This window comes from Dasypus novemcinctus, chromosome 25 (assembly GCF_030445035.2).
Source record: "Dasypus novemcinctus isolate mDasNov1 chromosome 25, mDasNov1.1.hap2, whole genome shotgun sequence".
NCBI classification, from domain to species: Eukaryota; Metazoa; Chordata; class Mammalia; order Cingulata; family Dasypodidae; genus Dasypus; species Dasypus novemcinctus.
The window spans coordinates 14513621-14540639 of record NC_080697.1 but is presented as its reverse complement, the minus strand read 5'-3'; the positions used below and the strand labels follow the sequence as shown (position 1 = coordinate 14540639).

The window sequence follows — 27019 nt, the reverse complement described above, 5'->3', positions numbered from 1 at the left end:
ACAAACATGTGCTTCGGCACCAGAGAAGCTGGAATTGCCACTCTCAAGGCGGGGGACTAACTTTGGCTATCGCTGAACCTCCCCGAGCGCCACGGGCTGGGAATACTACTACTGCTTTGCTGTGAAAACGCTTAAATGCCTGTGAAATACCTCACCTTGTTCCCGGATCACAACAGGAGCTCACTTAGCAGGAGCAACAGCTCAGCTTCTGGAGAGAGGGAACAGGTTTGCAGTATTTTAACTTTGGGGCAGACACTGCAGACTAAAATTCACTGAGGCTTTATTACAAACAGCGTCCCCACGTCCTTACAGGTGGTGCGCCCCCGGCTGCCTGGCCCGGCCCCCACCTGCAGTGAGGCCAGGTGCTGCGCCAGGACCTCTGCTGTCATCACTCTTCGTTCCACAGACCGAGGCCCCCACCCACGACGGTGGCCTTCCCCGGGAGCCCAGGATCGGGGTCTCTGCTGCCTGCTTCCTAAAGCCTGTTGACAGAGAAGAGCTGGGTGTGGGGTAGAGAGCCGAGACGCTCACCTGTCAGCCAGTTCCCAGCCCACCCTCCTGCCTCACCTCTCTCTCACTCCACTGGGTCAGCGACGCTCAGACAAGGCTTTCTGTAGCTTTGGGCTTCTAAGGGTACTAACCATTTTATGGTACTGCAGAGGCGACTGCACAAAACACATACTGTCCCTTCCATTGTGCTCAGACAGGCCAGAGTCTACTTTTTCCTGCATCGCACCCCCTACCGTTAGGGATTGCCATATCGCTGGGTCCCAGACAAGGAAGAGGAGAGGAAGTGAATTACACCACTTCCGGGCCAAGCCCAGGTACACCTCCTAAGGCAGCACCTCCACGATCTCTTCCCTTTTTCAGGCTGACAGGCTAACCTTGACAGGCTAACTAACATCCAGGGCAACCTTGGATGTCAGGGGCCTGAAAGAGCCCGCCTGCTGGCCGGCTGACCCAGCCAGTACTGGTACTGCAAGCAGCAGCAAACGTCTGTCGGGTAAGGCAGAACCCGCTTTTGGGCCTAATGGTAACAGCCGTTAGCTTACCCTACCGTGAGGACAGTGCTGACTACAGCCACGTTAGAACTGACTGTGCGGCTCCCTGCGCTCTCAGGTATAATTAGCTCAGAGGAAATCCCACCAGGGTGGCTATGGCGGACCGTCTGAGAACCCTTTCCTCTCTGGAGAGATGGCAGAACAACGGAATTGGGCAGGAGTTGGGTCACGAAACTATCTAACAGGTTGTGGGGTGGGGGGCAGGGGTGGAGGAAGCAGGGGGAACGAGGAGTTAATGTAAAATGCAGGTAGGGTTTCTGTTCCGGGAGTTGGGAAAGTTTTGGTAGTGGAAGGTGGTGAGGAGGCTGCAATGCTGTGCGTGTGGCCCACTGGATGGGTTGAGATGGGAAAGCCTGTTATATATGTTCCCACAATTTAAAAAAAAAAGGCAACTCAAGAGACAAGGACAATTAAATACAATACATGCTCGTCTCAGCAGGATCTCACTGACTGCCACAGTAAACACTGCCTCAAACGGCCGGGCTCCTGAGGGCTCGAGAGACATTTGGACACTATGAGTAGAGCAGACAAGCTCAGGAGTTCAGCGCCCTGCAGCGGGCCTCACTGTGGAATGTCTGCGCCTCAGCTAACAGAGTTATGCTCACTTATAGTTTCCTTACACATGGCTCTTCTGCCCCCTTCATTTAAACTTGTAATTAGCACTTGTTAAATATACATCCCAGACACTTAAATCTTCAGCCTGTTGAGCCCTGAATCTCAGCAGAGTGCAACAAGTTCTCTTCAGTTCATTGGACTCACCCAGGGCAACTAACAAGGGGAGAATGATGGACAACACCCATCCCAAGGAACAGAAAGTCTACATCTGCCAGCAAGACAGTTCCACCCATCCACCCATGGGACCTAAGCCCCCTCGCAATTAGAAACAGAGTGGGCATCTCCATCCCCAAATCCTCAAGATTGGGGTATGAACAGTGGACTAAAATAGACTTATTATTATTCTGTTATAGACTTATTATTAGTCTAGCAATTGAAGAATTCTTATCATTCATCTAAAGGCAGTGGCCACAGGAGGTTCTGAGGGGAGGGAGAGGGAAGAATAGGTGTAACACGGGGGCATTTCAGGACATTGGAATTGTCCTGAATGACACTGCAATGACAGATACAGGCCATTATATGTTTTGTCCATAACCTATAAAACTGTGGGGCAAAGTGTAAATTATAATGTAAACTATAGTCCACGGTTAGTGGCAATGCTTTAATACATGTTCATCAATTGTAACAAATGTACCACACAAATGAAAGATATTGTTAATGTGGATAAGTGTGGGAGGGGGAGGGGGTGGGGTATATGGGAATCCCCCTATATATTTTATTATTGCCCCTATATTTTTGATGTAACATTTATGTAATCTAAAGCTTTTTAAAAAATAAAAATTTAAAAATCTGCTTCCCCAAACTGTAAGCTTTTAACCTAATAAATTCCCATTATAAAAGCCAAAAATAAGTAAATAAATAAAAATTTTTTAAAATTTAAAAATGCAATACATGATCCTGGATGGGATCTGACAAGGGAAGAGAAAAGGCTCAAGGGGCCATTATTAGGACACTGAAAAACTGGAATATAGGCTCTAAGGTTAATATGAAGGATGAATCTCTTGAACTTGGTAACTGTTCTGAAGGTGTTACACAAGTGAATATCCCTGTTCTTGGGAAATGTACATGGCGTTATTAGGTGTTCAAGGAGCATGATGTATACAACCTACACTGAAGTGTTGTGAAGATGGACTGATAGACATACAGATAGATAAACAGATGGAGGGAGAGATGGATAGACAGACAGAATGATCTGCAAATGTGGCCAAATGTTAAAATTGGTGGGTCTGGGTATCTGGGGGTGTAGGGATTTGTTGGAGCTCTCTGTATGGGGATTTGCATTATTTTTGGAACTGCCCTGTATTTCATAATTTAAAAGTTGAAAGAATATATCTAACAAGGTTTTTGAAATAGAAGAAACAAGCCCTCATCCCCTCTCTGTGGTGAGGAGTTGGGGAGGTTGGAGAAAGCTAAAATGCAAAGACCCACTGTATTCTCCGTTATCCACTTAACTACCAGTGGGGGCGCTGTAACTCCCTGGCCGTGGCCGGAAGGGCCCTAAGCCTCGGGCTTTAGGCTCCAGGGTGTAGGAGAGAGGACAGGAGGGTGAAATGCCCTCAGACTGTGAGCTGTAAGCTGTGCCAGCCACCCTGGGAGCTCTGGAGAACAGATGTGTGCTCAGAAAACTGCAGAGAGTAATAAAATACCTTTTAAATATATGGACTTATTTTGCTCCTAATTTTTTTTAAACTATGAGATCCTTTTTTAAAAATTCCCACCCACTGTGATTAAACTAAGGAGAAGATTTTTGGCCTGGCTTGGATGTAATAAGTTAAAAATGCTAGGAAAACAGCAGAAGGGCCAAAGCTCAGGAAAAAACCTGAAGAAACCGCAGTGGCACAGATGGGCGCTGGCCGGCTTTCTCCCCTCAGCAGCTCCCCCTGCAGTGGGCAGCCTTGTAAGGGGCAGCCCAGCCCCTCAAGCGGGGTCTAGGGCCCCACAGTCTCCTTTTCTGAGTAGAAAGGGAAGCTTTTTGCAGCAACGCCAAGCCCGGAGGCCATCCTGTCACTTCTTCCAAGAATTTTTTCACTCCCTTCCTTAGCGACTTCCTCCTCTACCCTGAGGCACTGCCAGGGAGGGAGGGACGTGTCCGTGGCCCAGGTGGTGGACACGACACTTGCCCTCCTGTGGCGGCCACCTCAGCCCCTGCCCCAGTCCTCTGCTCACCAGACCCCTCCTCTTGTCCCTTTGAGTCTCCTGGCTGAGCTTCGAGGAGCGAAACTGCCTCTCAAAAGCACTCTGGCTTAGGTCAGCAGGCCTTCGCTCCTTATCAGACGCATGTTTCTCTTCTGCACAGATGAGCGTTTCAGGTCTGTGAAGACAAATCGAAAGAGTTACCTCGGCTCAGTACAAAGAGAATTGTTTCATTCAATGGTTGTCTGAAAAATCATTTAATGAACGCAACACTCACTTTTATGGAAAGAAAAGCTTAGACAGACATCATGATTTGGTGGCAGACAGTAAATCTGCCTGCCCCACACACCCGCTGTGGGCACACCCTCAAGCAGCCCGTGAGCTACGTGACCCGTCCCCAGCTGTGGCTGAGGGGACGGCCAAAGGGCATCTGGTGCAGAGCTGTAAATGGACAAAACCATGATTCCTAGAGTTGGACCTGGGACAAAGGGGCTTCAGGGCAGCCTCTGGATGAGCAAACAACAAAGTACATTTTCATTTTCCAGCACATGCATAAGAAAGCAAAGAAAAAGAAGTGGGGGCAGTTCACAAAGAGAAGCAATGACAAAAGCCACACTGTCCAAAGAGGAAGGGGCTGGCTTCTTGGCCCCTCGGGCACCCTGGCTTTCTCCCTGACCCTGGCTTCCAGGACACACCTGCGTTTCCTAACAAACCCGTCCCCGCTCCTCTTTGCCTGAGTGGGGCTCTGTGTTCTGTAACCCACCTGCCCCTGACAATCAAGCCACCCTGCTCGTAGGTCCTTTCCTTTCTGTAGCAGAGAGACTGGTAAGACAGCTCTGGGCGTGGCCTCTCAAAAGGGGCCTCACAAGGCTGCGCCTTTTCTGCCTGGGGAAGCCCAGCCCTGTGGAGGCAAAGGGGGCTTCTCCCCCCTTCCTCCACTCATTCATTCACCGACCCTCCCCGTCTGCTACCTTCCAGCTGGGCCCTGGGCACGCGAGGTGAATCAGGCGGGGCTTGCTGCTGGGGACAGGCAGGTGGGGGAGGCACAGGCGCACTACCACGTGCGGACTGACTCCCACCCTGTCTCCTGCAGTGGAAGGGGCAGCGACCGACCACGGAGCAAAGGCGTGGCATGCCCGCCAATGAGGGGACGTGCCAGTGGGCCGGCCTGGCAGAGAGATTTGCCTGCTGAGCTTACACTCCTGCTCTTTCGGGGAGGGGATTCCTTTTAGATGAAGCCAGGAAGGGAGGCAGGGCCCAGACAGCACCTCAGGGGCAGCGTTAAGGAGTCGGGACTTAACTGAAGGGCCTGCCCTTGAGGAGCATCCCTTCAACAAGACCAGTCAGGCCGCTGCGTGAAAGGCCTGCAGGGGCCCAGACTAGAGGGCGGGCCCCGGGGAGGGAGCTGGGGCAGCTGAAGGGAACGAAGCCAAGGAAAGCCTTTGTCCCGGGACGGAGAATTTTATAGTTACTGATGTTGACGTTAAAATGCTTGTTAAAATTTATAAAGTAACTGTGATTAGTGCAAAATGGGATATAAACCCTTCAAATAAATCACTAGAGGAAACAGAAACAAAGGAGAATTGGTTATTCCAACAAAACTCAGGTGGGAGATTAAAAAAAAAGAAATGCCAAGGAAGCGTAACAGGACTTCTCTTCTGTACCGAATATAGAAGTTGGCAGTGGGCCCACAGTCCTGCTGCAACAACTAGAAAAGCCAGAAAATGACCTCCCCAAAGCACATTTTTAAAGCCGCCGGGAAGCTGTGGAAAGCACCGCAGGGAGGGAACAGCCCTTCAGGAGTGAGGTGACCACCGCCGGCTCTTCTCCCTCCAGAAGCACTGCCAAGCGGGCAGGACTGTCCAGGGAGGAGAGACGCCAGCAAAGCTTTGGGCGGGGACTGAGGGCTGGCATGTCGAGTTAAAGCCTGGGCGGGGTGAGACGCGCCCAGGACCTGTCCCCGCAGCGACGCCGAGAAGCCGGGGGACCTGGCGGCACCAACGCACTCAGAGCTCTGGGAAACAGGTAAAGGGCTGAAGTGACAGAGCAAACACAGAATCAGGAAAAAGGCAACTTAAAGGCGGTAGGAAAACCTTGAGGAGACTTTCCTGGTCCTGCCCCCACCCCCTCCCCAGCTTGGTATAGCACTATCTCTTACTCCCAGTGCCGATCCCTGGTTCCGAGTTCGAGGGAGAGCAAACACATGTGTGCCCTGGGGTGTGTGTATGGCCGTACCAGTCCACAGGGTGGCAGCCTGAAGGGCTAATCCAGGGTGCTCGTCTGTTTCACCAGCCCCAGAATTGCTCTGAATACGCAAAAGTGGCTGGCAGGGCCACTAAAACGCCATAAGGAAACAGTCAAACCACAGCAACCTGTGTGGCACCGGGAAGGGAGAACTGGCAAGGCCACTTGCGCATACCCAAGACAAGCCCCGTGTTCAGAAAAGGCCTGAGAGGACACTACACTTCCCCGGGGCTGCTCCTCAGGCGCACTCCTCAGCTGCCGGAGAGCTGGAGGACAGAACACGCACAGAGCCAATCTGCAAAGAGCAGGAGAGGTGTTTTCTTTAAAAAAGGTTTTGGTGGTTGTTGCTAGTTCTGGCACTCAAAGTAACCTCTGTCATAACACTAGCTGAAACCAAGCTTAAGGAATGGAGCCTTTCGTAACTAACTACATCAAGGGATGTAGTCTTTGCATAAACAGTTTGGAAAAATCACTAAAAACATAGACAATAGCGTTCAACGATAAGAAGGAAAATAACTTAGCCAACCCTGTGGAAGGGGGAGAATCTGATTTCTACAGATAACATATTAAAATATTCAAATATTCAGATTTCAACAAAAAAATCACAAGGCATACAAAAAAAAAAATCAGGAAAAAGAAGGCCCATTTAAAGGAACAAAATAAAGCTACAGAAACCATCGATGAAGACGACCAGATTGGGCATACCAGATGAAAACTTTAAAAACACTGTCTTAAAAATGTTCAAAGAGCTAAAGGAAAGTAAGGGCAAAGAATGAAATGAAATCAATAAATGATACATATGAACAAAACCAGAGTTTCAAAAAAGAGATAGAAATTATTTTTAAAATGAACCAAACAGGGAAGTGGATTTGGCTCAACGGATACAGCATCTGCCTACCACATGGGAGGTACAGGGTTCAAACCCAGGGCCTCCTGACCCATGTGATGAGCAGTGCTGATGCACACAAGGAGTGTCGTGCCACGCAGGGGTGTCCCCCATGTAGGGGAGCCCCACGTGCAAAGAGTGCACCACATAAGGAGAGCGACCCCACACGAAAAAAGTGCAGCCTGCCCAGGAGTGGTGCTGCACACACGGAGAGCTGACACAGCAAGATGACGCAACAAAAAGAGACACAGATTCCCGGTGCCACTGACAAGAATACAAGCAGACACAGAAGAACACACAGCGAATGGACACAAAGAGCAAACAACTTGGGGGGGGGGGGCGCGGGGAAGGGGAAATAAATAAATAAAAAATAAAATAAAATGAACCAGACAGAAATATTGGAGCATCAAAGTATTGTAACTGAAATTTTTAAAAATTCTCTAGAGGGGTTCAACAGCAGATTGGAGGAAGAAGAAAGAATCACTGGCCTTGAAGATAGGATAATTGAAACTGTCCAGGTGGAAGAAACAAAAGTAAAAAAGAATGAAGAAAAGTAAGCAAAGCCAAGAGACCTATGGGACACCAAAAAAGCTTGACTTGATTATATGTTCTTTATAAGAGACTCACTTTAAATTCAAAGACACAAGTAGGAGAAAAGTGAAAGGATGGAAAAAATATTCCATGCAAATGATAACGAAAAGAGAGCTGGAGTGACTACACTAACATCACACAAAATAGACTTTAAGGCAAAAACTGTTATTAGAGACAAAAAAGGACATTATATACTGATAAAAAGGTCAATTCAACAAGAGCATAAGACAATTATAGACATATATATAAAGTAAAACTTGACAGAACTGAAGAGAGAAACAGATGGCTCTACATTAAGAGCAGGAGACTTCAATAAATCACTTTAATAATGGATTGAACATCTAGACAGAAGATCAACAGAAGACTTGAACAACATATAAACCAACTTGGCCTAACAGATATATGTATATATAGAATCCTTCACTCACAGCAGCAGAATACACATTTTTCTCAAGTGTACATGGATCATTCTCCAGGACTGACCATATGTTAGGTCACAAAACAAGTCTCCACAAATTCAGAAAGATCAAAATCATACAAAGTAGCCTTTCCAACTACAATGGAATGAAGCTAGAAATACCATAAATATTTGGCAAGTAAACAATATACTCTTAAACAACCAATGGGACGAAGAAATCACAAGGGAAATTAGACAATGCCTTGAGATGAATAAAAACACAAACATAACTTATCAGAACTTACAAGATGTAGCCAAGGCAGTGCTGAGAGGGAAATTTATACCTCTAAATGTTTATATATATTTTTTAAAACAGTGACAAATCAGTAATCTAATCTCAACCTAGGGAATTGGAAAATGAAGAGCAAACTAAACCCAAAGTGAGCAGAAGGAATGAAATGATAAAGATTAGAGCAGAGATAAAGGAAATAGAGAGTAGAAAAATGAAAGAATCAGCGAAACCAAAAGCTGATTATTTGAAAACAGCAATAAATTGACAACCCTTAAAAAAGAGAGAGGACACAAAAACTAAAACCAGAAAAGCAAAGAGGGGCATTACAATGGAGTATTATTCAGCCATAAAAAGGAGTGGCGTACTAACACATGCTTCAACCTGAAAGAACCTTGAAAACATCATGCTAAGAATGAAAGAAGCCAGTCACAAAACACCACATATTAAATGATTCTATTCATATGAATTGTCCAGAACAGGGAAATATATAAAGGTAATTAGTGGTTGTTTAAGGCTGGGGTAGGTGAGGGAGGATGGAGAGATGGGGGACGGAGGTGAAAGATGAAGGTACAGGCTTTCTTTTTTGAGGTAATGAAAATGTTCTAAATTGACTGTGGTGATGGTGGCACATATTTGTGACTATATTGAATTGTCCACTTTAAACGTGTGGTAAATTGTATGGTATGTGAAGCAAACCGTTAAAAAAGACATGGAGAAAGTTTAAATGCATTCTGCTAAGTGAAAGAAGCCAGTGTGGAGAAGAAGCTACCCACTGTGTGATTCCAACTATACGTCATTCTGGAAAAGGAAAAACTATGGAGACAGTAAAAAGACAATTGTTTGCCAGGAGTTAGGGGAAGAGAGGAAGGGATGAGTAGGTGGCGCACAGGGGATTTTTAGGACAGTGAAACTGTTCTATATGATACTGTAATGCTGGACACGTGACACTAGGAACTTGTGAAAACCAACAGAACTGCACAACACAAAGAGTGAACCTCAACAAAAATAATTAACTGGCAAATTAACTAAAATTTTTAAAAAGTGAAGCTAGCCCTGGGGGGAAGCAGGAGATTGTTATGAAGAAGGGACACATTCTATTTGTTGACCTGGGTGGTGATTTCACAGGACTGACAATTTGTTAAGTTGTACATTTATGTGTTATTCTGTTCTTTGGGTCTATTTCACAAAACAAATGTGAACACAGTAGTAAAACTACAAATCACTAACTAAAAGAAAGATCTGCATTAGGAATTAAACTGAACTGCTAGATAAACAAATACTTCTCTAATCCATTACCAATCTGGGAGGTCATTAATCTCTACCTGCATGGACCGTGAATTTTACTTCTCATGGATCTCACAGAAGCTTTAAGCCACTTTTTTGGAATCACACTGTGTAGAGTGAAAGCAGACTGGGGCAATTTGACAAGCAGCTTGGCCTTTTCTATTTCCTTAAGTTCTTTTATGGCATATCGTCTTCCTGCAGGAAAAGAAAAAGAAAATCTAAGTCACTAGATTTGAATCCAAGCTACTTTGGCTGCTCAAAGAGTATGAAATCATTAGACAATTAGCAGTCTCTAAAGAAGCCCAGGGGATCGAATCTGGCTCAACTGATAGGGTGTCCGCCTACCGCACAGGAGGTCCAGGTTCAAACCCTGGGCCTCCTGACCCGTGTGGTGAGCTGGCCCATGTGCGGTGCTGATGTGCACAAGGAGTGCCCTGCCACGCAGGGGTGTCCCCCGCGTAGGGGAGCCCCATGCACAAGGAGTGTGCCCCACAAGGAGAGCTGCCCCGCGCAAAAAAAAAGTGCAGCCTGCCCAGGAGTGGCGCTGCATGCAGGGAGAGCTGACAAAGTAAGATGACCCAACAAAAAGAGACACAGATTCCCAGTGCCACTGAAAAGAATGCAAGTGGACACAGAAGAACACACAGTGAATGGACACAGAAAGCAGACAACGAGGGGTGGGGGGGAAGGGGAGAGAAATAAATCATAATAATAAATCTTTTTGGAAAGTAAAAAATAAAAAATGAATAAAGATGAAGCCCAGTGGTTACCAAGTACCTGTCTCACACTGAAGGAGAGTCCTGTTCTCTTCATCCAGAGCTCGCTGTCTTTGAAACAGAGGATCACAAAACGGTGGGACTGTAACCTACAAGAAAAACGAGACTTCTCAAGATCCTCCTGCACTTTGAGAACTAAGCTTTGTAAATCTGTCCTAAGCATCCAAGTGTGTCCTTCTTGTCCCCCAAGCAGCTGAGAGAAAACCGCCTCAGGAGTACTGTCAGTCAGGAGCGTGGGAAGGGTCGCTGTCTCCTGCCCAAACAGAAGAGACTCGCTTACCCACACCCAGGGCTGCCACTGCGTCTGTCAGCACGCAGGCCTGCAGGCCGCACCCTTGCTACGTCTGGCCCTCAGGGACCTCTCAGTCTAGGGGCACTGACACGTAACAGACCAGGGTTCTGGAGCTCTGTCAGGGGTCAGCTCAGGACACCTGAGGAGCCACAGCCAGCCTGAGAGGAAGAGAGCCGCCAGGGGCGGCCGCCAACTCCACCTGAGGGCCCTGTGAGGACAGGCAGGTGAAGGGCTGCCTGGCTGTGGGGGAGGCAGACGGCACAGGGGTTCCTGAGAGCTTTTTCTCCCCCGCCCCCTGCTTGTAGCTTTACACAGGACTGCCCCCCTGCACCCTCTTTCTAGGCCCTGCAGTGGGCAGGGTAAACCTCACTCAACAGACGGGGCTGCCCCCAACATCTGCCCAGGGGGATGCTCCCCGCCCCAAGAACATTTTATCTTTACAATAATGATCTGTCTCGGTGTTCTGGGAAAAGCAAAATAAGCCACTTCTCGGAGCCATGCAAGTATTTAATGAATTGGCTGCTCAGGAGTAAAGCGGAAGCTACCCTCTAAATCTGGACTCGTATTGGAGCTCGCCTACGAGGACTCATAGCAGGTCATCTCGCAGCGTCTCTGGGCCGCTTTCCTGACACCCTTCCTTGTAGAAGGGTGCTCTCCCTCCCACTCCCCCGGCCCCTGGGTGCTCTCCCTCCCACTTCCCGGCCCCTGGGTGCTCTCCCTCCCACGCCCCAGGCCCTGCCCCGCCTCCCCTCACCGCTGGCTGCACTCGCAGCCACTTAGCTTCTCCTCCCTACTGTGCTTCAGGCTTACCGAGAAGGAGGGAGGGAGGCAGGGAGGGAGGGAGGGAGGCAGGGAGGGAGGGAGGGGGTCACAACATGCACGCCCTCTTCACCCGCTGCCAACTCCCCAGGAGTCTAAATTATTTTGGGTTCCTATTGTAAAAAGGAGGGGTAATATTTTTGCAGGTCTTAAAAAGATGAATACAGATAACTACAAGACTTCTAAAATAACTAGGTTGCCTCCAACCCCACGACTTCTTTTAAAATAAATAAATAAAAGTGAGAAACCTATTTTACCTTTCCATGATTTGGGACCTTTTTTAATCATATAAAAAAGGCTCGTATACTGCAAGATCATAATAGTTTTCTTCCGAAAAAAAAACATGCCTAAGAAGAAATTACTATATATACTAGTTTGCCAGGATTCATAAAAGTCAAATACACTTTGTTTCATATTTACATAAATTCATAAATTCAAAGAGAAGAAACCTCGGAAGTAATTTCGTCTGGGGGCAGAGCCACCACCTTCCAGAGAAGTCTGAAGTTATCAACTAGCCTTAGCTTGAGAACTTTCCACTCTTTGAGGCAGGTGTAATTCTAACCCCTAGGAAGTTTTCCCACATATTCAGTCTATCTCTGCCTTAAAACTTCCAGGCACAGAAACTGGTTCTCCACCTGCCCCCCGAAACCACACAGAACACCTTTATCCACCCCCCACAGGTGCACCTTTTAAATACTGAAAGGTTTCATTTCCCCTCCTGACAGCGCCAGCTCTTCCCCAGTACCCTCACGTCTTTCCTCTTTTCCTCTGCTAAGTGTGCCAGGCCCCATGCTCTTCTAAAGGCTCCGCGGCTGGCGATGTCCCCTCTACAGTGTGACAGGAGTGCCAGGGCAAGGACACGGTGGCCCAGCGCTTTGCAGCACCCCACCCTCTGCAGCCTTCCTAACATACGTCCCAGGAGCAGGTTTCCTTAGAAGCCGGCTCACCTGGCCAGTTCCCACTAAACTTACTGTCACTTAAAATCACGTGGACTCAAGTGATTTCGTGCCCTTTCTGGGGCCCGGCTTCCCCTCCCTATGGTGGCGCGCTCGCCTGTCTAAACACACCCGGTGGGCTCTGCACTTGGATTTCAGACAGACCTGAATTCGAGCCTGAGCTCGGCCTGAATTAGCTGTAAACCTGGACAGGCTTAACCTCTCTCAGGGTTCCTTTTCTTATCCACAAAACGGAGTTAATAATCATAATGCCCACCTCATAAAGCTGCCCTAATGAGAGTTTGAAATAAGAAATATGGGGATAAATTTTCCACATATCCAATTTCATTATAGTGAAAGCAATCTATTTCATATACTGGGTTATTTTATTACGGCATTTGTACATTAGAAATATAGGATTTTTCATATTCCTACTATTGTTTACATATCCAGAAATTTTGTTCAGGAAATATACCAAATACCCTGACATTCCAGTTAAATTACTCTAATAAATAAATACCTAGGAAAAAGACAAACATCTTGTTGTGAAACACAAAAAGCTGAAAGATTTAAATTTGGTACTGCAAATAGGTGGGCCTACATTTCAAAAGAAGATTCTGATTTCAAAGTTAAAAAAAACAAAACACAAGGGAAGAGGATGTGACTCAACTAACAGAGCATCCGCCTACCATACAGAAAGTCCAGGGTTCAATCCCAGGGCCTCCTGCCCACGCGGTGAGCTGGCCCACAGGCAGTGCTGATGTGCACAAGGAGTGCCCTGCCACGCAGAGGTGTCCCCCGAGTAGAGGAGCCCCACGCACAAGGAGTGCGCCCCTCAAGGAGAGTCGCCTCACGCGAAAAAAGTGCAGCCTGCCCAGCAGTGGTGCCACACACACGGAGAGCTGACGCAAGATGACGCAACAAAAAGGGACACAGATTCCCAGTGCTGCTGAGAATGCAACGCAAAACTTCAAAATAAGAAACATTCGTGTTCTTTTGTACAGGCACACTGATGCACAGAGCACAGAAACGGGTGGCTTCTGCACAGCGGCCGGCTAACTCAGCAGTCACGCAGTGTTGCTCACCCTCGCCCACTTCCACCCACAGACAGTGGAAAGCCAGGCACGCTCCTTCCCAGCCCCTTTCACACTAGCTCCCTAGGACTCAGTTCTGGTCAATGAGATCTAAGGGGAAGCCTGTTGGGAGCTTCTGGGGTCACTTTTTTTTTTTCCTTTTCTTTTAGGGAATACCAGGGATTGAACCCAGGACCCCATACCTGCAGAGCAGGCACTCAACCACTGAACTATACCTGCTTCCCCCGGGGTCACTTTAGTTTCCTGATAAAAGAAACAGGTATAAGAGAAGAGTCCCCTAGCGCCATTCCTCACCCCTTCTTCCTGCTTTGAATGCAGACCTGATACCTGGAGCTGTAAGCAACCGCCATACCAATGTGAGGCTGCTGGGGTAAGGACAGCAGAAGAGACCAACAGAAAACACCCAGTTCATCGACGACATTGTTGTGTGCTGCTAGAACTCGCCGCGAGGCCACCTTCCTCTGGATTTCTTGTTAAACAAACAATGTCCTTACGGTTTAAGCCACTTTTATTCTATTAACCTTTACTGAAAAGCATTCCTGATATATTTAATTCCAAATCAACCCTTCTATCCCTTTACCCAAAACTCCAGGTTTAAAGATGCAGTAGGTCAGTGAACTCAGCTTATATACAAAAAGGAGCTTGGCACTGCATGCATAACCTGTGAAAATGATGGTCCAACACTGTAAATTATACTACACATTTTTTAAAAGCCTTAGTACCGTTTTATTTGTGTGCTTTAAGTATTGTTCAAAATTCTCTTGTTTCATCTTTTCTGACCCTCTATATGAAAGTACTTTTTCCATAATTCTCTGCTGAAGAGGTTCTGCAACTTTTTGGATCCATTTTTTATGTAACATCTCTTTTTTTCTTTCTTTAAAAAAATCCAGATGCTGAAAATACGTGTCCAAGCTCTAATGAAGGGATACAAAAGAGGAAAATAAGTTATGACAAAAATTTCCATGTATTGTCCTTTGTATGAGGGGAAAACAAAAACACTTATTCCCACTGCTAAGCTCTCAGCCACATGCAGGTTGCAAACTCCTATCCCAAGTGTTCTTAAACTTTTTTGTTCCACGGACCCCTTTGCCAGTCAGGTGAAAACCACAGACCCCTTATTAAGTCCACACTATACTGTGTATTATTTAAATTAATATATCACACCCTCACCAATACGTCCCCACAGGAATAATGTTTTTGTGAATTTCAAGCTCACAGAGAGCCCTTATTAAGAACCCCTGTCCTAGTACAAGATAATTGAAGAACAAAGTTCTGAAAAGGAATGGAATAGGAAGAACTAAAGAAAAATTCTAAGTTACAACCATGCCTTCAAATTAAACCACATCTAAACCATTTCTAACTCATGAAACTCCTTCTTCTTTTTTCAGTATTTAAAAGCTTTCCCTGGTCCCCCCTTCCATGTCTCCAGCCTTCATCATCAGAAAATTCTATGACAAAACTGGTAGAGTAGAAAGAGCATTAGACTTGCTCTGGCATCTCTCTCTACATCTATGAAGAGAAGGTAATCCCACCTACCTCTTTTTATGTTTATATGAGAATATATGTGAATTCCCTTTATAAATTAGATTACAATACAAATGTCAGAGTATTATTGTAGCACCTAATTTTAATCCCTCTCACTGAAAACTCATTTGTGTTTATTAATTCCATAGTGACTATCCTTATTGGTTGGTCATTGCCCTCAAATTCTGTCTCACTTCTGTGGTTCTATATATCCCCACTGAGACGTGGTGACATTTGAGAAAGAAGGCGAGCATTAGTAGGAAAGAATTTCTATTGAGCACCAGGACAAAAAGGGAGAGGAGTTAGAGCAATCTCTCAAATCCCTGAAGGGTAGATCCACTTGGAATTGCACAGAAGGGGATTTCAAAGTGATATTGCAATGGGGCAGGACAATCTCAGATCCATGTATTACACACGATAAAATCTCCCCTGAAATGATCTTCCTGGAAAGCAGATGTGGCTCAACTGATAAAGCACCCGCCAACCATATAGGAGGTCCAGGGTTCGGTACCCAGGGCTTCCTGACCCGTGTGGTGAGCTGGCCCACACACAGTGCTGCCATACACAAGGGGTGCTATGCCATGCAAAGGTGTGTCCCCCCCCCACCAGAGGGGAGCCCTGTATGAAAAATGCACAGCCCACCCAGGAGTGGCGCTACACACATAGAGAGCTGATGAAGCAAGATGACTCAACAAAAAGAGACACAGATTCCTGGTGCTGCCTGACAAGAATGCAAGCAGACATAGAAGAACACACAGCGAATGGACACAGAGAGCAGACAACGGGGGGGGGGGGGGGGAGGCAGGGAGAAGGGGAGAGAAATAAAAAAATAAATCTTTAAAAAGAAAAAGAAATGGATCTTTCTGGCGTGGTAATCAACTTGATCATGTTGCTATACGTCACTTGCTCACCTAGGATACACTTAGAACACTTAGTCCATAGCCACCTCTTACCTTCACGATGTAATTTTCTCTAAATAATATTTCATGTACAGCTTTGTCAATGTCTTCTCTTGCTAATGCCTAAAATTATAAAATCAAATATCAGGATAGAAAGCCTGCAGAAAAAAATCAGAATGACAAAATGAAGTGTTTTTTCCCTGTTGTTTTAGTGAAAATCTAGTATGTACCACACAGCCTATTTTATAACCAGTTATTGTGGAAAATTTCAAACATGATTCCCCACAAACCCATTACTCAGGTTCAACAATGATCAACTCAGAGTCAATCTTACTTCATTTAAATCACCTATGCGCTTGGGATTATTGTGAGCCAAATAAATCCATGGTATCATTTTTAAAAGTACCAAGAAAATTTACTAATTAAAGGGATCTTCTAAAAAGTGAATTTCTTAATTAAGCATTCCCCGGACATTTTTTAAAGGGCCCCTGAAGATTCTGGCCTTCTGCTCCGTTTTTTTGTAAGTCAAAATCACAGAAAGTTAGACTGAGTTCAGCTAACCACAGTCATGAACTAGTTGGTGGCACCTCCTGGCCTTCCCACATTGTCTCACATCTAGGGACTTGCTTTTTCCTCTGTGTTTGGGTAAAGCTGAGGCACTTCAATCCTCACCTTAGGGCTTTTTCAGTAGGATCACTATGAATTGGCCTTCAAGCTTTTATTCTTATAGTACTAAATAGGAACAAATATCTAATGTCCTAAAAGAATTATTTCTGGTGTAAAGTAATACAGGTTCTTAAAAATATGTTATCCAATCTCCGGCTTTTCCTTCTGTCCTCCCATACCAAGTGTGTAAAAAAAAAAAAAAAAAAAAACACCCAATTACTAGGTCAAATACCACATCTGTGAACGAAATCCCAAAAAGGAGAGTTGTGGTTTTACCCATAGATTTAATAGTTTCACATGAAATCTTCAAGGACATTCAGACAGCAGCTCAGGTCTTCGCCAAAATAAAGCTCTTGATAACATAAACAGTCTTGCTTGAAAGCCTTCCCATCATTATTTTAAGATGGCATCATTATTTTAAGATGGCAAATTATGTAAAACAGTTCTCTCCCCTCACAAGACAATATAGATTTAGAGTAAGCCAATCTACTTCCTTGAAGAAGTAAAAATCCACACGTCGACAAGCCTTTGGGGAAATCACATTTTCGAATCATCCTGGCAACATTATGAGCCAACATATTCTCTTCGGTCATGTGTCACGCTTTTAAAAACCTTGGCTCTTCAAGAGGCAGCTTGTCTTCGATGGCTCCCCCCGTGTGAGTTTGCCAGGAAACAGAAGGTAAACTAAGCATTTGCAGCAGCCTGTTGCTAATGCACCGCGCCGTGCACACTCCACTTCACCGCCCCTGCCCAAGGGGCCAGTGACTTTCCTTTACAGGAGGCAAATTCTAGGATCATCTAAACCAAAGGCCCTTTCCGGCGGGGACAAGCATGACGCCAGCCGACGCTGCAGCTGCAGGCGCCCCGCGCCCCCGGCCCGGCCCGCGCGCACCTGCCCCGCTTCCCCGCGGCCTCTGCGCACGGTCCCCGCGGCCCGCGGCCCAGGCGCGCTCTGGGGCGCCCCGGCTGGCGGCCCACCCCGCTCCACAGGCCACGAGGGCGTCCCGGGGGGCCCACCCGCCAGGAAGCCGGCGGCCTGGGGGGCGCCCCCGCCGGAGGACGAGCTAGCGCCGCCTCCGCGGGGCTCCGTGTCGCGCCGCGCGTTTTACCTCCATGAGGGACACCGACTCGGGGTCTGGCCATTCTTTGAATCTTTCTGGGCCGAAATGCTCCCGGCAGGGCGCAGTCGTCATGGCAGCCGCGGCGGCCCCGTCCCTGAGGAGGACAGGCCAGGCGAGGGGGCGCGGGGAGGCGGTTGCGGAGGCCCGGGCCTCGGTGCTCCCGCGCGCCTTCCACGGCCAGGCGGTTGGCGCTCGGGGGCGGGGCCGGCGGGGCCGACGCGGGAACGGCGCTCGGGGTCGCCTCGCCCCCGGCCTGGGGCGCCCCGCACGCGACCCCGGTCCTCGCCCGCGACGGGCCCCGCCGTCTGGCCGCGGAGGGGCCGCGGAAGGACCGCGCGGTCCTGGGGCCGAGCGCAGCCCTGACCAGCCCGGAGGGCCGCGGGAGGGCTGCTGGAATCTTCTGGGCAAGGAAGGGAACGTTATTTTATGTTTTAACTTTTCTTTCATTGAAGTTTTATCGTTGGTACATGAACATTCATAAAAAATAAGTGTGTACTGAAAGTTGTGTAGTTACAAAACAAACACGCATACGTCATCATACAGGGCTCCCCTACCTCACCCCACACCAGCACCTTGCATTGTTGTGAAAACGTTTGTTACAAACTGTAAAATAGCATCCTCAAGATATTACCATTAACTCAGCTATCATAATATCTTACATTTGGTGTATTTTTCCCCAGACCCACTGGGTTATTAACACCCAGTATTAATATTAAATGCTGGTTATAGTTCATGAGAGAATGTTCTCATATTTGTCCTGTTACCCACAGCCCATCTTCCACCACTGGATTCCCTGTTATTCAGCCCCGTGCTTTGTACAATCCCTTCAACGTGTACACTCACTGGCTCTCATTTTCATCAGAGTTGGGCTGTCCTCACCTCAGTCAATTTTAGAGCATGTTCATTACTTCAAAAGAAAAATTCCATACCCTCTTACACCCCCCAATTGTGGTCCATTAGAATTGATAGATTATCTTTGCCATTGCTGCAAAAATAATGAACTATAATCCATAAATCACATTAGTTGTAATTTTCCTGTGTATCACCATATTCTTAACACTTTGTAAAAGAAGAATATTCTTATACTATTAACCACAATCTTCATCCACCACCAAAATCACTGTTAAACAGTGCCTATATTATTCTCTAGCTTCCTCTCGATTGAAATATTACATCCAAACACTACCCCTTTCAGCCACAATCACATTTATAAAACAGCACCATTAGTTATACTCACTAAAATGTATTACCATGAACTCTATTCATTTCCACACATTTACAATCAAACATTAAAAATTCTACACACATTAAGCACCTGCTCCCATTCTCAACCCACATTCTATTTCCTACTAACCTATGCTCTAGAGAGTTTTCTCATCATTTTAGTTCATATTAGTGAGACCATACAATATTTGACTTTTTGTGTCTGACATTTCACTCAACATAATGTCAAGGTTCATCCATGCTGTCATATGCATCCCGATTTCGTTTCTTCTTACAGCTGGGTAGTATTCCATAGTATGTTTAGACCACCTATTGTTTATCCATTCATTTGTTGATGGACACTTGGGCTGTTTCCATATTTTAGCAATTGTGATTAATGCTGTTAGGAACATCAGTGTGCAAATGCCAGTATGCCATCCTTGCTTTCAGTTCTTCTGAATATGTTCCTAGTAATAGGATTGCTGGATCTTATGGTAGTTCTGTATTTAGTTTCTTGAGGAACCACTAAACTGTCTTCCACAGAGACTGCACCATTCTACCTTCCCACCAACGGTGAAGGAGTGTTCCTATTTCTCCACATTCTCTTCAGCACTTAAGTTTTGTTTTATTATTATTATTACTATTATTAATTGCTATTCTATAAAGTGTGAAATGGTATCTCATTGTAGTTTTTTAAAAAATTTATTTCTGTCCCCCCCTCGTTGTTTTGCACACTCTGTTCTCTGTGTCCATTCGCTGTGTGTTCTTCTGTGTCTACTTGTCTTCTCTTTAGGTGGCACTGGGAACCAATCCTGGGACCTTCTGGAGTGGGAGAGAGGCGCTCAATCTCTTGTGCCACCTCAGCTCTCTGTTCTGCTGTGTCTCCTGTTCTTTCTCCTGTCTCTTTTTTGTTCCATCATCTTGCTGAGCCAGCACTCCATATGGGCCAGCACTCCTGTGCGGGCCAGCTAGCCTTCACCAGGAGGCCCCGGGAATCAAAACCTGGACCTCCTGTATGGTAGACAGGAGCGCAATCACTTGAGCCTCATCCATTTCCCTCATTGTAGTTTTGATCTGCATTTCCAAATAAAACTCTGCATTTAAACAAAAGCCTCTCTTCCCCCAAGCCGCCTCCACTCCCCTCCTCCTTCTCACTGCGGGGGCCCTTTCTCCCGGTGTAGTGGGTATGGGCCCTGGGAAACCACCTAGAGGACATCCCCAAAGGGGCCCAGACTGAGCCCCTAAAGGAAGATAGGTTGGCCCCTTGGGTCCACGTGGAAAGTTCAACTACTGAATCTTCTACCACCCTTCATTTTTATTTTTTTAAATATAAATTAATCTGAACAGAATTTAACCTTTATCTATATTATTGAGGGTGACAATTAGAGGAGAGAAGTGACCTTTAGTGAATTATCTGGCCTGCAGAAGAGCACAGGCTTCTTTTTGAAGCTGACATTGAAGGATATCGTTGGATATTTGTTGAGATAACCTATAATTTCCCAAGGAACTTGACCTAAATATTTAGTTGCTTTGATCACTAGTTTCCCTTAACCCAGAACTGCCAGCTAATAAATGACTATTTACTCTGTTCCACTAAGCCCAAGAACCCTGAGGAACATTTGCGCATCACATATTTACAGCTGAGGTCACAACTTGCTTATGTTTAAATTCAGGACTTTTTTTTTTTTTAGATTTATTTTTTATTTATTTCTCTCCCCTTCCCCCCACCCCCACCCCCAGTTGTCTGCTCTCTGTGTCCATTCACTGCCTGTTCTTCTTTGTCCACTCGCATTCTTGTCAGCGGCACCAGGAATCTGTGTCTCTTTTTGTGGCATCATCTTGCTGCGTCAGCTCTCTGTGTGTGCAGCACCATTCCTGAGCAGACTGCACTTTTCTTGTGCTGGGTGGTTCTTACAGGGTGCACTCCTTGCACATGGGGCTCCCCTACACAGGGGACACCCCTGCGTGGCACAGCACTCCTTGCGCACGTCAGCACTGCACATGGGCCAGCTCATCACACGGGTCAGGAGGCCCTGGGTTGAACCCTGGACCTCTAGTGTGGTAGGCGGACGCTCTATCCATTGAGCCAAATCCGCTTTCCAAATTCAGAACTATCTAACTCAGAAGTGTGTGCTCTTTACCTTAGGCTGTGGTGCCTATTCGTTATCAATATGTATTTCTTAATGTTCAATTGTTTGTCCCATACTTAACAGATTTAAATATCTTTTGATTTCCAGTGACAAAAATTGAAAAATCAATGCATTTATACTGCTCCTTTCTTCTCTTTCCCTCCCAATTTGTGTTAGTGTTTATAACACCAAAGTTCTCTTCCATGACCATAATCCCACTTTGTGTCAGTCTCTGTCCTACTGTTTAATAGCATCACGGTTCATTGTCACTCCTTTTGCTGTATTTGCTTTGTCTTAGTTGATGCAAGTTCATTATCTAGTAGTTTCTTAAAGACTCGTGGGAACAGTACTCCCCTAGTTCTTACGTATTTAAATATGACTTTATACTTTAATGACAGTTGGCTGGGAATTAAAATTCTTGGGTCACAGGCTCCCTGAGGGCTAGGTAGGCCTTTGCCGAGCCTTTTCTAGTGCTGATTGCGCTAGAACAATCAAGGTCACACTGATTTCTCTCCCTTTATAGTGATTTGATCTTTTTCCCTGACTATTTCTAGGATTCTTTATCTTTAAAGTCCAATAAGTGGGGCGGCGGGTGGGGCCGAGCGCGCATGTGCACTGGGCAGTCCTTTCCCATGTTCTCGTAGCCCAGGGGCCAGGCTACAGGTCTGTCCTTGTGGCGGTGGTGACACTGTGCAGAGTACTGCAACTGGTGCCATGGCAGGGCAGGCATTTAGAAAGTTTATGCCCCTCTTTGACCGAGTCTTGGTTGAAAGGAATGTTGCCGAAACTGTAACCAAAGGAGGCATTACGCTTCCAGAAAAAAATCTCAAGGAAAAGTATTGCAGGCAACAGTAGTAGCTGAAAGGGTGAAGATATTCAACCAGTTAGTGTGCAAGTTGGAGGTAAAGCTCTTCTCCCAGAATATGGAGGCACCAAAGTAGTTCTAGATGATAAGGAGTATTTCTTATTTAGAGATGGTGACATTCTTGGGAAGTACATAGACTGAATTAGATAGCTATTGAAATGGCATCAGGTGAAGCTGCCCATTCCACTGAAGTTCCGAAATCTTCCATCATGTAGATTATTTCCATGACTCTTTTGTAATAAACTAATGATAATCCAGTGTCTCTAAAATTTAGTTTCACTGTACTAATATAAACATTTTCAAATGAAAATATGTAAGTGAAAAAATAAATAAATAAATAAAAAGTCCAGTAACTGGGAAGCAGATGTGGCTCAAGCCCTTGGGCAACCCCCTACCACATTGGAGGTCCCAGGTTCAGGTCCCCATGCCTCCTAAAGAAGATGAGCAAGACAGCGAGCTGACGCTAGGGGTTGGCGTGGCAAGCTGACGCAACAAGATGACAACACAACAAGATGACAATGCAACAAGGAAACATAATGAAAGACACAACAAGCAAGGAGCGGAGGTGGCTCAAGTGATTGCGTGCCTCCTTCCCACATGGGAGGTCCTGGGTTTGGTTCCTGTGCCTCCTAAAAAATAAATAAATAAGAGCAGGGTGGGGAGAATAAATAAATAAATAAATAAGTCCAGTAACTTTACTAGGATATGCCTGGGTATTGATCTCTGTGTCATTTTTTTGTTTGTTTGTTTGTTTTGGTGGCACATGGTGTGTTCTTTCAATGGAAAGAGTCATGTATTCTTGTAGTTCCAGATATTTTTTAAAAATCTATGTTAACGTGTTTGGTCTCTGTCTTTATTTTAGTTTTCCTCCTAGGTGACTCCTATTGTGCGTAGATTACCTCTGCCTGTCTTCTAAGCCTTTTTATTTCATTTTGTTCCTTTTTCTTAATCCAGTCCACTGTGCTGCTGTCTTTTCAGCATTGTCTATTCCATGGCTTCACCATCATGATTTTATTTTTTTCTTTAACCTCATTCTAACTCATACTTCATGTCCTTTTTTTCTTCCCATTTCTTCCCTATGCATTCTTCTGTTTTATATTTTATTTTTCAGTAGCTCCTTTTTTAAAACAGCTGTATTGAGATATAGTTCACACACCACTTAATTCACCCATTATAAGTGTGCAATTCAGTGGACTTTTAATATATTCACAGAGTTGTACAATCATCCCCACAATAAATTTTAGAACAAATTTAGACCGTCATCCCATAAAGAAATCCTGTACCGATTAGCAGTCACTCACCTTCCCACCCCCCCACCCCCAACTCCCCAGCCCTAGACAACCTCAGTATACTTTCAGTCTCCATAGATTTGTCTGTCCTGGACATTTCATATAAATAGAATCACCAATATGTGATCTTTTGTGACTGGCTTCTTTCACTTAGCATGACGGTTTCAAGGTCTACCCATGTTGTCGCTTCTATCAGTATTTCATTCCTTTTTATTGCCAAATACTATTCCATTATTTGGATATACCACATTTTGTTTATCCATTTATCAGTTGATGGACATTTGGGTTGTTGCCTTTTGTTTGTTTATTTTGCAACTATGAGTGTTTTAGTTTCCTAGGCTGCTCAAGGAAATGCTATGAAATAGGTTGGCTTAAACAATGGAAATTTATTAGTTTACAGTTTTGAGGTTAAAAGACCATCCAAATCGAGGAGTCATCAAGGCAATGCTTTCTACCCAAAGCCCAGCCTTCTGGTGCAGGCTGCCAGTGATCCTTGGCTCCTCTGTCCCGTGGCAAGTCCCGTGGCAGCATCTCCTGGTCTTTCCCTTCTCTTCTGGGTTCTGTTGATGTAGCCTCTTGCTTTCTTGCAGCGTTCTCCTGTCTGTCTGAATTTCACTCGCCTTATAAAGGACTCCAGTTATAGGATTAAGACCCATCCTGACTGGTCTGGGCTACACCTTCTTAACTGAAGTAACCTCATCGAAATATCCTGCTCACCGTTAGCTCACACCCATGGGAATGGATTAAATTTAAGAACATGTTTGTCTGGAGTACATACAGCTTCAAACCACCACATTGAGAAACGCTGGAATGAACATCTTTAATTTTAAAGAGACCATTGCTTCATTTTTTAAATTCTTGGCAAAATGTCTGGTCACAAATTTCCTCCACAGAAAACACTTTCCTGGTAGGTGTTCTTGTCTGCTCTTCTTTTCTCCCGTTTCCTCATTTTTCCTTATATTGTTTTGTGTCCTGTGTTGGTTCTTTTTTTTAATTACTCATCTGTGGAAAAGGTGAGTTTTTCCTAAACCAGCTGTTGGCAGGAAGTTTTGGTGAGGGCTTCAGACTGGTCGGAACTTTCTTTGTAACCTTGGGTTTCATCAGTTCCTTTAGCCTTTACTTCTCCCCAGTCAATAGAACAATCAGCTACAGAGCTGTTGACAGTCGCTCTCTTCTACCGCTAGCGCATGAACGGAAAACACCACTGTCCGTGTGATTCCTTGTTCAGCACCATTGCTTCTGCTTTTCAGAGTGAACCAGGTTCCGGAAGCACCCACAGTGAGCTGTGCACCCTCTTTCTGCTTTTGCAAACAAGGGATTTGGGTCTCCCCACAGGCGTCCCCCACTTTGGGGAGTGTACTTCGCCAGTTCTTTCTGATATCTGCACTCCTTCTTTCCTGCTTTCTCTCCTGTTTTGCAGTTTGGACTTTAACTGTCATCCGGTTTCCTCAAAGAGGGGTTTTCTAGGTTTCTGTTTTATTTCTATTTCTGCTCTCCTTACTGCCTTTGAATGATTTATACGAAAAATAGTCAATGCTGACTCGACACTACCATCTTCAAATCAGAAGCATAATTTGTTTAAAATGAAAATCTGACCATTTCAGGTAAAACCAGCAAATAGCCTGCTGTGACAGCCAAGTCAGAGAACTTGAAAGTCCCTTCTCCTTTGGTTTCAGAAGTATTGCTAAGTCTTCCTGTCGAGTGTGCAAGACTCTCTCTCTGTCCCACTCTGCCCACCTCTCGTCATCACTTACTAGCTATGTGACCTTGGACAAGTTACTAAATCTTTCCACACCTCAGCTTACACACTAGTAAAATGGGCTTCATAACAGTACCAGCCTTGAAGAGTGACAGTGGCCACGGGAGTTGCTGAGGGCAGGGAGAGGGAGGAAGAGGCGTGATATGGGGGCATTTTCGGGACTTGGAGTTGTCCTGAATGATATTGCAGGGACAGATGCAGGACATTATATATGGACTGGGGGAGAGTGTAAACTACAATGTAAACTATAATCCATGCGGTGCAGCAGGGCTCCAAAATGCATTCATCAAATGCAGTGAACGTGCCACACTGATGAAAGAGGTTGTTGATGGGGGAGGAGTGGGCATGGGGGGGTAGGAAGTGGGGTGTATGGGAACCCTTTGTATTTTTTAATGTATTTGTGTGATCTATGTATCTTTTTTTGAAAAGATAATAAAAGATTTTAAAAAGAGCTGTTGAGAGGATTAAATTAGTTAATACATGTAAAGTACTTGGAAACATCTGACACACAGTAAGTAGAAAAAGAGTCAGAGTTAACTGTTCTGAAATGGTCTCCCTTGCGTTGTCACTTGCTGAGGGAAATTGGTTCTTAATCTGGACATTTTCACATTATATTATGAGACTCTGGATCTTATTTAAACCTTTCTCAGCTGGCTTTCTCTGGCACCTCTCACAGGGGAAGGGAGTTCGCCAGCTCGCCACTGCCCAGTGGAGGCAGGAGTCTGGGTTCCCACTTGGCCCCCATTTACAGTTGGGAGGAGGGGGCTCCTTGTTACTGCTGGGCGGGGCGGGAGCTCTGGCCTCCCTCCCCCATCCCCACAGCCACTGCAGTGGGGGTGGCCTCATCACCAGCGGGCAGCAGTGACAGTCTTACCTCTCCACCAGGCCCCTGCTACCTCCACTCCAGTGGGGAGGCGCGGGGACACCTCACCACTGCGGGCAGGGACGCAAGTCTGGCCCCATGGGGTCTCCACTGACGCAGTGGGGAGCAGGTGCCTTGTTACCGGTCGGTGGGGGGAAGGCGCTCTACTTGGCCTTCTCCAGCACCACCCTGTTGGGGTGTTGGGGCACCTCATATCAGCTTCACGAGGGTGGAAATCTGGGCTCCCCGCTTGGCCTCTGCTGGTGCGAGTGGAGCCAAAGCTTTTTGGGGTTTTTTGGGTCATATTTGGCTAGAGTAGAGTGGTAACTGTCTAAACACTTCCCATCTTACTAGCCTGCCCCTTTACTGGTCCTTTGTCTTCTTCCATTATGGCTGCCAGATTGCTGGCTTCTGCAGATTGAAGGCTGGGATGTAAGGCAAAAAGAAAACCCGGGGAACTTGTCACCATGTCATTCCTTGATTCTCAAGGCTTCTATCTGATCTGCCCTCTTCTTTCCACCTGTCGCTGCTTTCTTATAGTGGTTTATATATATAATGCCCAGGGTATTTAGTTGTACTTAAAGAGAGGAATAGTGAAAAGTACATCTAATCCATCTTCCCAGAAGAAGTCTCTCTCAAATGCATTTTTAAATTGCTGCTATGTTGTATTAAGTTACACGACCACATATATTAACTTATGGATGAATCTGGACAGGAGTTTTGTCCCTGGGACCCTTGTTTCTTCATGTTGTTTTGTTGCATTCATGGTAAATTTATGTGCCATTTCATCTGGAACCACTAAACTGTCAGGACAAGATATGTCAGATATGCTAAGATACAATCTAATATGTTGGGATATATCATTCATGTGACTTCAAACAGACATATTTGCTCTATATAATTCTTCTATATGTTGTGCCCTAGAACACAGGAATTCTAAGACATTCTGTTTCACATGATTCCTGCCCAAGAAGAAATATGGTGCAGTTATAAATTGTCTACCGTGTATATGAAGTATGTTTCTGACAGGAGAGAACTTCTCTTTTAGAAACCAAATCTTCTACTTATAGATTTACATGCCTGCTGATTGGAAGAATTCTCTCCAGACTAGCCTTTGGCTAGTACATTTCAAATGTTTCTCCTTTACTATCTACACCCTTCTGATATCTAGAACCATAGGACACATTGGCCCTGCAACTTCATGTCAGCTGAAGGCCATTCCTGTACCAGAAGGACTAGTAATAGCTTATCTATTCATGGAAGTGACTGCAAATCAACTTCCC

At 45.7% G+C, this 27019-nt stretch overlaps 1 protein-coding gene across 6 annotated transcripts in view; it reads right to left on the bottom strand.

Annotated features, from left to right (window-relative positions):
• Window positions 1-263: 263 nt before the first annotated feature.
• Window positions 264-27019, bottom strand: part of LOC101414038 (protein FAM228B) — a 76142-nt gene continuing 49386 nt past the window's right edge. For all 6 annotated transcript variants that reach the window (XM_058287693.2, XM_058287694.2, XM_071211900.1 and 3 more), the window contains 6 exons: window positions 15897-15965; window positions 14142-14333; window positions 10281-10368; window positions 9542-9698; window positions 3843-3987; window positions 264-482 (listed from right to left, as the gene is read on the bottom strand). In XM_058287693.2, coding sequence (XP_058143676.1) covers window positions 270-482; window positions 3843-3987; window positions 9542-9698; window positions 10281-10368; window positions 14142-14333; window positions 15897-15965 — 864 coding nt within the window. In that variant the 3' untranslated portion in view covers window positions 264-269. The remainder of the gene's footprint in view (window positions 483-3842; window positions 3988-9541; window positions 9699-10280; window positions 10369-14141; window positions 14334-15896; window positions 15966-27019) is intronic.